At 41.3% G+C, this 15194-nt stretch overlaps 1 protein-coding gene across 1 annotated transcript in view; it reads left to right on the forward strand.

Moving 5' to 3' along the window:
* Positions 1–17: 17 nt before the first annotated feature.
* Positions 18–15194, forward strand: part of JAML (junction adhesion molecule like) — a 31655-nt gene continuing 16478 nt past the window's right edge. Inside the window, exons 1-4 of the mRNA XM_032640636.1 lie at positions 18–138; positions 9548–9610; positions 12445–12599; positions 14187–14412. Coding sequence (XP_032496527.1) covers positions 9568–9610; positions 12445–12599; positions 14187–14412 — 424 coding nt within the window. The 5' untranslated portion in view covers positions 18–138; positions 9548–9567. The remainder of the gene's footprint in view (positions 139–9547; positions 9611–12444; positions 12600–14186; positions 14413–15194) is intronic.

The following is a 15194-nucleotide window of genomic DNA, read 5'->3' on the forward strand; positions in this document are numbered from 1 at the left end:
GCAGCCAACTCAGAATGCACGCATTGGTTTGCTCTGAGCTTGAACTTCTGTGCAGGCAGAAGTGTCTTCAGTTGGACTCGGCAATTGCAGTTGTGGGAGAGCTCAGTGCATTGCTTCTCCTGGCATTCCTCATCTTGGGTAAGCAGTTTCTTTGTATTTCTTAAACAGTGACTTGAACTTTTCTCACTCGGAAGAAAGCTGGTTCTAAAAGTGTTCATTTAATGGCAACCCTTTTGGATTGGGAGGCCACAATCACAGAGCAGTCAATTTCTGCAGGAGGACTGCCATAAGGTAGTCTAATGGGGACACGTTTCCTTTCTGTAGTGTAGAGTAACTTGTGTTAAGATGCTCAGAGAAAAAAGGAGTAAGGTTTGCTCTTAATAAAAGAGTAAATGATAATGATGATGACGGTGACAAGGCTTTAGCATTTTTTTTTAAACATCTTTATTAGAGTATAATTGCTTTACAATGGTGTGTTAGTTTCTGCTTTATAACAAAGTGAATCAGCTATACATATACATATATCCCCATATCTCCTCCCTCTTCTGTCTCCCTCCCATCCTCCCTATCCCACCCCTCTAGGTGGTCACAAAGCACCGAGCTGATCTCCCTGTGCTATGTGTCTGCTTCCCACTAGCTTTCTATTTTACGTTTGGTAGTGTATATATGTCCATGCCACTCTCTCACTTCGTCCTAGCTTATCCTTCCCCCTCCCTGTGTCCTCAATTCCATTCTCTATGTCTGCGTCTTTATTCCTGTCCTGCCCCTAGGTTCTTCAGAACAATTTTTTTTTTTTTAGATTCCATATATATGTGTTAGCATACAGTATTTGTTTTTCTCTTTCTGACTTACTTCACTCTGTATGACAGACTCTAGGTCCATCCACCTCACTACAAATAACTCAATTTAATTTCTTCTTATGGCTGAGTAATATTCCATTGTATATATGTGCCACATCTTCTTTATCCATTCATCTGTCGATGGACACTTAGGTTGCTTCCATGTCCTGGCTATTGTAAATAAAGCTGCAGTGAACATTGTGGTACATGTCTCTTTTTGAATTATGGTTTTCTCAGGGTATATGCCCAGGACTGGGATTGCTGGGTCATATGGTATTCTATTTTTAGTTTTTTAAGGAACTTCCATACTGTCCTCCATAGTGGCTGTATCAGTTTACATTCCCACCAACAGTGCAAGAGGGTTCCCTTTTCTTCACACCCTCTCCAGCATTTATTGTTTGCAGATTTTTTGATGATGGCCATTCTGACTGGTGTGAGGTGATACCTCATTGTAGTTTTGATTTGCATTTCTCTAATGATTAGTGATGTTGAGCGTCCTTTCATGTGTTTGTTGGCCATCTGTATATCTTCTTTGGAGAAATGTCTATTTAGGTCTTCTGCCCATTTTTGGATTGGGTTGTTTGTTTTTTTGCTATTGAGCTGCATGAGCTGCTTGTATATTTTGGAGATTAATCCTTTGTCAGTTGCTTCATTTGCAAATATTTTCTCCCATTCTGAGGGTTGTCTTTTTGTCTTGTTTATGGTTGCCTTTGTTGTGCAAAAGCTTTTAAGTTTCATTAGGCCCCATTTGTTTATTTTTGTTTTTATTTCCATTTCTCTAGGAGGTGGGTCAAAAAGGATCTTGCTGTGATTTATGTCATAGAGTGTTCTGCCTATGTTTTCCTCTAAGAGTTTCATAGTCTCTGGCCCTACACTTAGGACTTTAATCCATTTTGAGTTTATTTTTGTGTATGGTGTTAAGGAGTGTTCTAATTTCATTCTTTTACATGTAGCTGTCCAGTTTTCCCAGCACCACTTATTGAAGAGGCTGTCTTTTCTCCATTGTATATTTTTGCCTCCTTTATCAAAAATAAGGTGACTATATGTGCGTGGGTTTATCTCTGTGCTTTCTATCCTGTTCCATTGATCTATATTTCTGTTTTTGTGCCAGTACCATACTGTCTTGATTACTGTAGCTTTGTAGCATAGTCTGAAGTCCAGAAGCCTGATTCCTCCAGCTCCGTTTTTCTTTCTCAAGATTGCTTTGGCTATTTGGGGTCTTTTGTGTTTCCGTACAAATTGTGAATTTTTTTGTTTTAGTTCTGTGAAAAAAGCCAGTGGTAGTTTGATAGGGATTGCATTGAATCTGTAGATTGCTTTGGGCAGTACAGTCATTTTCACAATGTTGATTCTTCCAATCCAGGAAAGTGGTATATCTCTCCATCTGTATGTATCATCTTTAATTTCTTTCATCAGTGTCTTATAGTTTTCTGCATATAGGTCTTTTGTCTCCTTAGGTAGGTTTATTCCTAGGTTTTTTATTCTTTTTGTTGTAGTGGTAAATGGGAGTGTTTCCTTAATTTATCTGTCAGATTTTTCGTCATTAGTTTATAGGGATGCAAGAGATTTCTGTGCATTAATTATGTGTCCTGCTACTTTACCAGATTCATTGATTAGCTCTAGTAGTTTCCTGGTAGCATCTTTAGGATTCTCTATGCATAGTATCATGTCATCTGTGAACAGTGGCAGGTTTGCTTCTTCTTTTCTGATTTGGATTCCTTTTGTTTCTTTTTCTTCTCTGATTGCTGTGGCTAAAACTTCCAAAACTATGTTGAATAATAGTGGTGAGAGTGGACATCCTTGTCTTGTTCCTGATCTTAGAGGAAATGGTTTCAGTTTTTCACCATTGAGATTGATGTTTGCTGTGGGTTTGTCATATATGGCCTTTATTATGTTGAGGTAAGTTCCCTCTATGCCTACTTCCTGGAGGGTTTTTATCATAAATGGGTGTTGAATTTTGTCAAAAGCTTTTTCTGCATCTATTGAGATGATTATATGGTTTTTCTCCTTCAGTTTGTTAATATGGCTTATCACATTGATTGATTTGCGTATATTGAAGAATCCTTGTGTTCCTGGGATAAACCTCACTTGATCATGGTGTATGATCCTTTTAATGTGCTGTTGGATTCTGTTTGCTAGTATTTTGTTGAGGATCTTTGCATCTATGTTCATCAGTGATATTGGCCTGTAGTTTTCTCTCTTTGTGACATCTTTGTCTGGCTTTGGTATCAGGGTGATGGTGACCTCGTAGAATGAGTTTCGGAGCGTTCCTCCCTCTGCTATATTTTGGAAGAGTTTGAGAAGGATAGGTGTTAGCTCTTCTCTAAATGTTTGATAGAATTTGCCTGTGAAGCCATCTGGTCCTGAACTTTTGTTTTTTGGAAGATTTTTATTCACAGCCTCAATTTCAGGGCTTGTGATTGGTCTGTTTATATTTTCTATTTCTTCCTGGTTCAGTCTCGGAAGGTTGTGCCTGTCTAAGAATTTGTCCATTTCTTCCAGGTTGTCCATTTTATTGGCATATAGCTGCTTGTAGTAATCTCTCATGATCCTTTGTATTTCTGCAGTGTCAGTGTTACTTCTCCTTTTTCATTTCTAGTTCTATTGATTTGAGTCTTCTTCCTTTTTTTCTTGATGAGTCTGGCTAGTGATTTATCAATTTTGTTTATCTTCTCAAAGAAGCAGCTTTTAGTTTTATTGATCATAGCTATTGTTTCCTTCATTTCTTTTTCATTTATATCTGATCTGATCTTATGATTTCTTTCCTTTTGCTAACTTTGGGTTTTTTTGTTCTTCTTTCTCTAATTGCTTTAGGTGTAAGGCTAGGTTGTTTATTTGAGATGTTTGTTGTTTCTTGAGGTAGTATTGTATTGCTATAAACTTCCCTCTTTTTTTTTTTTTTTTTTTTTTTTTTTTTTTTTTTTTGGTACGCGGGCCTCTCTCTGCTGTGGCCTCTCCCGTTGCGGAGCACAGGCTCCGGACGCGCAGGCCCAGCCGCTCCGCGGCATGTGGGATCTTCCCGGACCGGGGCGCGAACCCGAGTCCCCTGCATCGGCAGGCGGACTCTCAACCGCTGCGCCACCAGGGAAGCCCCAAACTTCCCTCTTAGAACTACTTTTGCTGCATCCCAAAGCTTTTGGGTCATCGTGTTTTCATTGTCATTTGTTTCTAGGTATTTTTTGATTTCCCCTTTGATTTCTTCAGTGATCTCTTGGTTATTTACTAGTGTATTGTTTAGCCTCCATATGTTTTGTATTTTTTACAGATTTTTTTCCTGTAATTGATGTTTAGTCTCATAGCATTGTGGTCGGAAAAGATACTTGATACAATTTCCATTTTCTTAAATTTACCAAGGCTTGATTTGTGACCCAAGATATGATCTATCCTGGAGAATGTTCCATGAGCACCTGAGAAGAAAGTGTATTCTGTTGTTTTTGGATGGAATGTCCTTTAAATATCAATTAAGCCCATCTTGTTTAATGTATCATTTAAAGCTTGTGTTTCCTTATTTGTTTTCATTTTGGATGATCTGTCCATTGGTGAAAGTCGGGTGTTAAAGTCCCCTCCTATGATTGTGTTACTGTCAGTTTCCCCTTTTATGGCTGTTAGCATTTGCCTTAAGTATTGAGGTGCTCCTATGTTGGGTGCATAAATATTTACAATTGTTATATCTTCTTCTTGGATTGATCCCTTGATCATTATGTAGTGTCCTTCTTTGTCCCTTGTAAAGACTATTTTGTCTGATATGAAATTTGCTACTCCAGCTTTCTTTTGATTTCCATTTGCATGGAATATCTTTTTCCATCCCCTCACTTTCAGTCTGTATGTGTCCCTAGGTCTGAAGTGGGTCTCTTGTAGACAGCATATATACAGGTCTTGTTTTTGTATCCATTCAGCCAGTCTTTTGGTTGGAGCATTTAATCCATTTACATTTAAGGTAATTATCGATATGTATGTTCCTATTACCATTTTCTTAATTGTTTTGGGTTTGTTATTGTAGGTCTTTTCCTTATCTTGTGTTTCCTGCCTAGAGTAGTTCCTTTAGCATTTGTTGTAGAGCTGGTTTGGTGGTGCTGAATTCTCTTAGCTTTTGCTTGTCTGTAAAGATTTTAATTTCTCCATCAAATCTGAATGAGATCCTTGCTGAGTAGAGTAATCTTGGGTGTAGGTTTTTCTCTTTTATCACTTTAAATATGTCGTGCTACTCCCTTCTGGATCTTCATTCAAATCTCAAAATGAACTCACATCAGATTTGTCCTTGGTCAGCAGAAGACTCTCAAACTCAACTATGTTGCTTCCTCCTTCTTACACGTTTTCTCACATCACATCTTTGTTTATCACCTGCTCTACGCATCTTTAAATGGTTCCTACTCCTTCTTCAAGGCTTTAGCTTTTAAGTTGCTTGTGGCTTTGGGTAGAGCTGTGACTAGCTGTCCTTGGACTCATGGCAGAACTCTTCTTGCACTGTTTCTCTTCTCCCAGTCCTAGACAGGCCAATATTTAACCTTAAGAAGTCAGGAAGTTAAACCTCCCTAGAGAGCTAGGCTGTTGCCACACCCTCTGCATAGCCCTGATCTCAGGAAAGATGAAGTAGGTTGGTTTAGATAGAACCCATTCTAAAGGAGAGAGCAGGAGTAATGACTCTCAAGGTCCCCTTCAAGTACAGGGTTGACCGATGTAACTGAGACTGTATTATAAGAAGCCATGTAACCTACCAGTCTTGGAAGGAAATGGTCTTGGAAGGAAAAACAAGGATGCATTTTAAGAGGTTCATGCCTCAGAGTGGTTATGTGGACTCGTATACCTAAAAACATCCAAAATCCTGGAGGTACACAGTGATGTGTAAATTGAGGGGACTTAGCCTTACAGGTAGAGCAGCTGCCTGAGTGAGGGAGGGCAGTGAGGTTGTCTGTGTGCTCAGTGGTTGCTTGTCCTCACTAGGGGCAAATGATTTGACTGAGAGAGAGAATGCCTCTCCTTTATTTTGTCTTGTAATATTGTAATATTTGGGGGTCATTTCCACATCCTGTGTTGTAGTCTCATTGTCATGAGTCTCTTTTCTGAAGATCCTTTTTTCTGTTATAATTGTGCCAAGGACAACAATTCCCCTACACTGGGGAAAAGGGGGTCCTGTTACTTACAACTCCCCAGGAGTGATAGAAAGTATTTGCCAAGAGTTATATTGTGAAAGAGCCATAAGCTCAGGTCCAAACATTTGCCCAACATGTGAGATAATTTACTATGCAGAATTATCTCAAGAACATGCTGGTGAAGAGATAAGTCAGTATCTTGGAAAGGAAGCAGGCTAAGTTGAGGATTCAGTTGGAGTCTATCAAGGTGCTGAAGGTGCATCTGAATGCTTTGGTTAGATTTTTAGAGACTGAGATTAATATATATATATTCTGAATTATATATCTGAATGATAAAATTCTGAACTATATATATATGTGTGTGTAATATCTATCTATCTGTATTATATGGTAGGAATCGCTGAATATTTGCCAACTAACTAGGAATCTTCAAATTTGACTAGTGTTCTTGGCCTGGTTAGGTGTTATTAGTTCGTCTGATGAGTGGTCCCTGGGCTCCCACTCTGGGTCGTACTCTGCGCTGGTGTTGGAGATGCACTGGCCCATAGCCACAGCTCTTGGCCTCGTGGGGGTGAGGGTGGAGAGCAAGACTTTAATCAAACAAGCATATAAGCAAATAGATAATTAGAAGTTGTGACAAATGCCCTAAAGGAAAGAGAATGGTACTATTAAAACATGTGGCTAGGGTCTGCCCTCGGAAGGGTGGTTCAGGAGAGGTTTTCCTGAGGAAATTACATTTAATTTGAGATCTGAAAGATGAACAGGAGTTAACTAGGGGAAGGGGGTGGGAAGAGCATTCAGTCAGGGGGAGCAGATTAATCTTGTTTTGGTAAATGAAGTTCAGGGAAGCTTTGCTGTAAAACATTGATTACTTTCACACACATGGAAGAGCAGTACAGGCTAGTAAAGAGACAGGCTCTGATCCAGAATGCCCGGGTTTGAATCCTGGCCCATCACTTGCTCTGTGTTATTAGGCAAGTCACTTCACCAATCCGTGCCTCAGTTTCCTCATTTGTAAAACCTCATAGGGGGTTGTGAGAATTACATTGGTTAACGTGCAGAGCGCTCAGACAGTGGCTGGCATATAACCTTCTCTAGTTTATTGAGTATCCACTACCGATTTCTAGTGTGGTGCTATATTAACTAGGGGGAAAATGTCTGACCCTTTAATGTTAAAAATGAGGCTTGGGGAGACTGAGTGGTTTCCCAAATATCAAAGAATTAGTTAATGGAATGTCTGATCTGGGAAGATAATTTTTTAAAAACGTAATGCTTTTTATGTTAAATCATTGCTTCTCTTTTCATTCACACAGAGTTCTAGTGGTGCACTCGAGTACTTAAGACTGAAAACGGGTATCTTCTATTTATCAGAGCTTTGCACACTTCTTAGAATTTGTTTGAAAATGGTTTGGGTGTGGCTCTGTGTGTCTTGAGGCTGGTGACTAGATTCAGTCTTTTTTGGGGTCACCGGTTTCCTCTTAGAATAGAGTGGTGCATTTGCACGATATCTAAGTTGATTTCAGTTTGATGGTTGTATTGGCAGCTATCAGCACTTGTCCAGTATATGCCAGGCACTTGACCAATACTGTAACATGGGCGTGGGACACTCATAAATGAGACGCATATGGTCCTGCCCCTGAGAGTATAGATAACTCTACGCTGTAATCAATGATTACTCCTCCATGCAAATGGTGCCCTGCTTTGGGGAATATATGAGAGCTGTTTGCTGGGCAGTGAAGGGAGCACAACCAACTCCCTGGAGAAGAATTCATCCAGAACACAACAGGGATCTTAGATATCTGAGACATGATGAATTAAAGTTATGACATAAAGGAAGCCCTTTGTCATGCTCACCCATGTATGCGTAGGGTAAGGTATGTTTCATGCAGCAAGAATAAAGCTGTGGCTATCCTGAGAGCTTGTATTTTCATTAGAAGTACTCATATTTGGGGAAATTCAATGTGACTTTTGGTATATCTGAGTCAGTGTAATTGTTATCTACATTGTTGTAGTGGAATTCAAGAACTGAAACTTAAGAAGTTTCCAGTTCATTCTGATTCATCATTTGCCATTCTTGTAAAGGTAGATTCTCAGAACCCCAAATCTCCTCTAAGGCTACAAACTCTGTTTCCTATCTGACTTTTAGGCTCTAAAAATAGGATCTCATGTGGTAATGCTTTCTGTTTTTCAAAGCACTGTTATCTGCATTATCACATTTGATCCTTGTGTCGTTATCCCCATGTTATAGGCGAGGAAACTGAGGTTCAGCAAGGTCAATGGACTTTCTGCATAAGTGAGACCTAGGTAGGGCCACCTTAAACAGTTTGACCCTGATTTTCTAGATGGAGGACTTTGTTGATTAGAATACAGGTAAGAAATCTCTTACTGTGCTGTAGAGCCTGCAAACCACAGCCACTGAGCCTGTGCGCCACAACTACTGAAGTCCGCACACCTAGAGCCCATGCTCCGCAACAAGAGAAGCCACCGCAATAAGAAGCCCGCGCACCGCAACGAAGAGTAGCCCCCGCTCGCCACGACTAGAGAAAGCCCGTGCACAGCAACGAATACCCAATGCAGCCAGAAAGAAAGAAAGAAAGACAGACAAGACAGCAAACAGCAAACAGACAAATTATTAAAAAACAAAATCTCTTAGGTCATCATTTTTTATACATTAAAATGGCCACCATACGTGCTGGACTTCCAGCAGAGCCGGGTAGGGTACTATGATGTTAATACACAAAGAAGACCTTTCCTCCTAGCATATTCTGAGGTGGAATTACTCCAAGATGTTAGGGGTGCAGGGATCATGACTGAGACCAGCCACAGTAGTAGGTAGGAAGCCAAGGCTTGTTGAATTGTAACTCCTGGGAGTTAGGGTTCTTCTGTTTTGTTAAGCAAATTGCAGGGCATTGTGCAGACAGTGAATTCTTTCCCAGGAGCTGGTGGATGCAGTGAAATTAATACCACAGAGATAGTATAGATGTTTTAAAAGTACTTTTGCCCATGCACAACCCAATTCGCATTCTATCCATGCTATCCTGCCTAAAAAAGTAAAAAAATCTCACTGTGGACCTTTCATGTGGCTTCTTTATGTCATAACTGAGTTTAAAAAATTTCCTCGTATTTGTGTATCTCTTTTCTTACATGTCCAGAACATTCTTTATATATTTAAAGGTAGTCATTTTAATTTAGTTGGAGAGATAGGTAAAAATTTCAAGCTGAGTATCCTGTAATCTTTTGTTTATGTGAAACTCTCAGGTTGTAGATTGTCTAGGGTTGTCATCTCAAGGCTATCCTGGAATTGTTTGCTTTTTTTCTCTTTAAAAGCAACTTTCATCTAATCTTCCCTTATAGCTGGTCTGAGGCAGCCCGCAAGTGACTCTCCAAACACCACTCTGTTTTGTTTCATCATAGCAGTTACCAGCATCCACTGTTTCTTATTCATTCATTTGCTGCTTTTTTCCCCTCTCCATCTCCCCTCCACGTCCTTGTCTTCCTTGCTACATGCTGCAGCCCAGTGCCTCAGACAGAGGCTGACTCACAGAAGAACTCTCCATTGATGTGTTAAATTAATGAACCTCTCTTGACACTATTTTCTGACTTTTTTTTTCTTTTAAGGTTGAAAAATTGAGAGCAGCATGTTTTACCCACCGAAACTCATCCTGGTGCAGGTGTTACTCAGTAAGTAGAAGCCAAGGGACCAAGGAGGGTATTTGATTTCTTGTAAGTCTCATGCATGTTCAGAAGCCAGTTTTATATATTTTCATTTCCCCTTGCTTTGCTGAAAATGGAAACCCCAACCTGGAACTTCATAGTTTTGCTGCAACAGCTATTTTAGAAGCCAGGCAGGAGACTCTTCCTTGGAAAGCTGAATATTCCTCTGCTGCTATTAGAAACAGAATGCCTTTGGGTCCTGACTGGGTGTTTTAGGACCTTCCTATGGGATACAAAGAAAGTTTCTCGCTGGTATTCCTGCACTTTAAATTGGTATCTTTAAAACCACAGCTAGTCTCAGATCAGGAAATGAAATTACCAAAGGGAGTCCCAGAATCCCTGTAATTGTTTTCGTGCTTTAGCTACACTAGTCTTCTTGCAGTTCCTCAAATGCACTGAGCTCTTTCCCAATTTTGGATGGTTTCTTTGGCCTGGAACCTTCTCTCCCCACCTCACCCTAGCAAGCATGCCTAAGCCTTCCTTATCCTTCAGGTTTCTCCTTAAGCTCCACTTTTAAAAAGGCTGCTCTGGAGTCTCCTGTTCCTACAGTGCTCAGGGCTGCTGCTTCTTGCTAATCCCATCTCTTTCTAACTTTTTCATCCTTTTGTCCCCTTGTTTTCTCTTTATCCCATGGATATAGCTCTGTTGGAAGAATAAATTAATGAGATGCTTTGCTCTCATAGCTTTTTATTTTTTTCTCTTTTTAAAAAAACTTAAAAAAATTATTTGGTTGCTCTGGGTCTTAGTTGTGGCAGGCGGGCTCCTTAGTTGTGGCATGTGAACTCTTAGTTGTGGCATGCGTGTGGGATCTAGTTCCCTGACCAGGGATTGAACCCGGGCCCCCTGCATTGGGAGCATGGAGTCTTAACCACTGTGCCATCAGGGAAGTCCCTATTTTTTTGTCTTTTTAAAGTATGGTTGATTTACAATGTTGTGTTAATTTCTGCTGTACAGCAAAGAGATTCAGTTATACATATACATACATTCTTTTTTATATTCCATTATGGTTTATCACAGGATATTGACTATAGTTCCCTGTAATATGCAGTAGGACCTTGTTGTTTATCTATTCTATTTTTCTCTTTATTATTAGTTTTTTAAACTTTGCATGGTGACCTAAACACTGACTCAGCAAAGTGCACAAAAGAATTGTCTTTGCTCTAATGCCAGGCAACATAGCATGTGCACAAACATGCAGTCAGACATACACACACACATGAAACTGGTATGTATTAGGGAATTTTTTTCCCCATGGAATCAGGGTTATAAAAATCTCAGAGGCTATTTAGACATTTCCTGGGTGAAGCAGCCTGCAGGTTTTTGCCCTTCCATCCAGAGACTTAACAATCCAACCCCGTGTGGAGCGGCCTGGTGACATCAGGGGGTATTATACTTCTTGGTGGAGAGGTTTTCCTCCTCTGTAGAAAGTCTCAATTTCTTCAGCCATTTCTGTACAAAGGTTACCTATCAGGTATAAGTTTCTCTTTGCTTTGGTTGTTGCTCTTGCTTTCTAGCAAACTCATTTAATTCTACAGACAGTGCTCTTCATATTACATTAAATAAGCTTCTTATACCTTTAACCACACTTAAAGTTGCTCAGTTCTTCCTTACAGGAAAATTCCAGGTCGCTTTTGCAGGTACTTTTGATTTCTTTCAAAAAATAATTCCCTCCAGAGAGTGGAGAGTTCATGTTTTCTTTCACATCCTCCCCACTGCGTGTTGCCTGCTGTGGGCAGGAAGTTAACACTCTTCTCTCAGGGCAACAGCTTGGACGGAGAGGTTGGCACATTTTCTGTTTATTCCAAAATTCGTTCACTTGGCTCTTCTTTGATAGGAACTGGCCAGCATCTAAATGTGTCTTTCTTGCCATGGTTATCTCTTTGCATAGAGCATGTCCTGTGAAAACAGAAATATCCATGTAATGGTTTTCTCTTTAGAAATGGTTTTTTCTTTAAGGGAAAAGAGAAATTACTTGAGCAATGGACAGATAGTGGAGGCATACTGCATGGGCTAACCCTAGAGACTGGAAAGCCAGGGCTGAGGGCAGAGCTGGAGGAGGGAGGTGGGGAGGAGGCAAACAAAGGAAATTCAAGGGAGGAGCTGTGCTCTGTCCTGGCCTGATTACAAGGACCTGCACTACAGCCAGAATCAGCCAGCAAATTCAGAGATAAGCTTTTGTAAAGGAACTAAAGAAGGAGAAAGGCAGAGGGAAGCAAAAGTACCTGTTAACTGGCTTTTCAGTTCCCTAACTGAAACTAGGAGCCAGAGACATCCCATTTCCTGTTTATGGATGTCTAAATTCATGACCTGAAAGGAGAGACTCCAGGGTTTCTCCTCTTTTCTTCTTGTTTTGTTTTTGTTTTTGTTTTGTTTCTCTGGCCATGCTTGCAGGATCTTAGTTCCCCGACCAGGGATCGAACCTGCTCCCTTGGCAGTGAAAACGCAGAGTCCTCACCACTGGACCACCAGGGAATTCCCTCTCTTCTTTCTTTAGAAAGGAGATTGCAGGGATGAATTCTAGAAAAGGGGAAGGGACTGGCTAGGAGCACAGGACCAGTTAGCATCTATATAGCATGAAGATTGTAGAACCCCTCTGACTTGAGCTACGTGGGTGGAACTACAGAGTATTTCTCTTACCCTTGGGAATGCCATACTGGTTTGAATGAAGGGCCTCTGAATACTTTGTCCACGTTGGGTCATCTGAGGTGGAAAGGTGCATATACTTGGAGATGAATACTAGTTTTTGTTGCTGAGTGTATTTGTCTGAATAATGCCTCCTCTTGCCTTTTCGGCTTCTGTAGGTTATTTCTTGGGCCTGAATGACTTGATTGTTTCCTCCGTGGAGCTAACAGTCCACGTGGGTGATTCAGCCCTGTTGGGATGTATTTTCCAGAGCACAGAAGAGAAACTTGTGACCAAGGTAGACTGGATGTTCTCATCAGGAGAGCACTTCAAGGTAAGAAGGAGGAAACACTGCTGTGTATTAAAAGTCCCTGGCCAATGGTGTCAGAAGGTGGGGAGAGGGAGAATCAGGTCATCCAGTGCCATGAGACGGGGTTGCAGGAGCTTGGGCTCTGGAGCTTGCCAGAACTGAGCCTCCTCCTAGTCTGGCCTCTTGGCTGTGTAATCAGCTGGGTAAATGACTCAAACTCTCTGACATTCAACTTCCCCATCTGTGAAGATGAAGGTGATTATAATAATGGTAATGCTTACTTTTTAGGACCTTGAGAAGCTAATGGGAGACATGCACATAAAGTTCTTTAGTTCCTTTCCTCTATTTCTCCCATTTGTAGAGTAGCATAGGTGGGTGGGAGGGTGAGAAGAGCGAAAACACATTGGTCTAGACAAAAAGAGTTATGGGCTAGGCACAGGAATGGTGTCACAGTAATCTTTTCTTTGGGGAGGGGGCAGATTCTTTCAGCGCTCCACTGACCCATTTATTTGCTGGGGAATCATCTCTTCCTCCTTCATGGCTGCTTAAAGTTTTGGCATTAGCAGATTCAGCATGGCTGAGTGAAGGCCTTTCATGGGAGCGCTTTGGATTAGGAAACAGAGTGTATTAAGCCTCATCTGAGATTCTGTGGAGATACTTGTATGTCAGGATCATTTGCGAAATATGTCCTAAGTAATATATTATTAACAATAAAGTCCCAATGTTTGCAAATGAAATATTGCTTTTGTAGCTCAGAGCATGTTATCCCTATCATGCTACTGTCACTCAAATTTTTATTACTATTTATTGTTATAAGAGGGAAATACCCATGGTCTAAGTGAAAATAAGAATTCCCCATGGCTCCCCCTCCCAGTCTGTAAACCATTCCCTGTTGACGACTCCTCATGCCTTATGATAAGCTGCCTGGAGGAGGGCAGAAAGGACAGCGGTAACAGCCAACATGCTGGGCATTCTCACAACAGCCTGTCTGTGGGATTACATTTGGATGCCATCAAATGCGGAGGCCATGGCAGAACACAGGGTGAAGATGGGAGATGCTTTTCAAAAGTTGTGAGTTTGAATCCCCAGTGTGATCTTCAGAGTGGGTGTTACATTTTACCTTAAACCGTAAGAAATGGAAATGTGTTGACCCTGTTTCTCCAGTTGTCTTTGTATAAAATGAGCCACAGAGCCTCGTGCAAGCTAGTGGATTGCCAGGCACACGATGATGGTGATGGTGATGATGATGTTGTTGGTGATGAATTGGGTACCAAGTACTATTTTTTTTCTGCGGTACGCGGGCCTCTCACTGTTGTGGCCTCTCCCGTTGAGGAGCACAGGCTCCGGACGCGCAGGCTCAGTGGCCATGGCTCACGGGCCCAGCCGCTCCGCGGCATGTGGGATCTTCCCGGACCGGGGCACGAACCCGCGTCCCCTGCATCGGCAGGCGGACCCTCAACCACTGCGCCACCAGGGAAGCCCCCAAGTACTTTTTGATCACAGTGGTGATGATGACTATGCTGCCTCCACAGAACAGGGGCTTTCGAATCCAGACTCCTGGGTCTGGTGCCACGGACTTTACATTTTCTCTGATGCTGTATTGCCCTCCAGGATGATTACGTGCTCTTCTATTATGCCAATATCAGTGTGCCTGTGGGGCGTTTCCAGAATCGTGTGAGCTTGGTGGGGGACATCTTACACCATGATGGTTCTCTCCTGCTGCAAAATGTGGAAGAGGCTGACCAGGGAAACTATACCTGTGAAATCCGCTTCAAAATGGAGAGCCTGGTGTTCAAAAAAGCAGTGGTCCTGCATGTACTACCAGAGGAGCCCAAAGGTACATAAATGCTTACTCAGAGAAGGGTGAAGGGGCAAGAGATTTGGCGTGCAGTGAGGGAAGGGAACTGATTTTGTTGAGCAAGTGACAGCCATTGTGCTATGTACTTACCACGGAGTGAGTCCTCAATAAAATAAAAATAATGATGATCATTATTTTATTATTACTGTATCATGTTTCAACCTCATGAAAATGCTGTGAAGGAAGTACTGTATTCTCCTTTTCATCTTACAGGTGAGTTAACTGAGGCTTAGAGAGATTAAGTGACTTGCCTAAGGACATATATTTATTAAATGGCATATCCAGTACTTGGACCCTGGTACCTCTGTCAACAAAGTCCATGTTTTTTTCACTATACCCTGATGCTTCCCATCAGTTATCCACGTTGATGCTGTGTCCATGTTTTGTAGGTAACTATGTTAGGTGTGCTGGGGGATATAAAAGAAATGAGCAGATCTCTGTAACTTCCTAGGACCTCATGTTCCCATTTATAAATGGCTTCAGTAGATTGTTGGTTTTAAAAAACACGTTCTATAGAACACTCAAGATCCAAGGAACCTGGTGGGCCACACAAAGCATGAGAACAGGGCAGGGGATTGATAGAGGATCTAGTTGGGCAGGACCTCAGGCTTCCACCTCCACTACAACCAAAGTCCTTTTCCTTTTTCCTGTTGTATTCATTGGGCTTGCCGGGTAAGATTTCGTTTGAAGAAAGAATTCTGCTGCTTTAAAAAGTTTGAAAACCACAGAATTAGATACATTCTTTAAAAGTGTGAGATACA

This window comes from Phocoena sinus, chromosome 8 (genome assembly GCF_008692025.1).
Source record: "Phocoena sinus isolate mPhoSin1 chromosome 8, mPhoSin1.pri, whole genome shotgun sequence".
NCBI lineage: Eukaryota > Metazoa > Chordata > Mammalia > Artiodactyla > Phocoenidae > Phocoena > Phocoena sinus.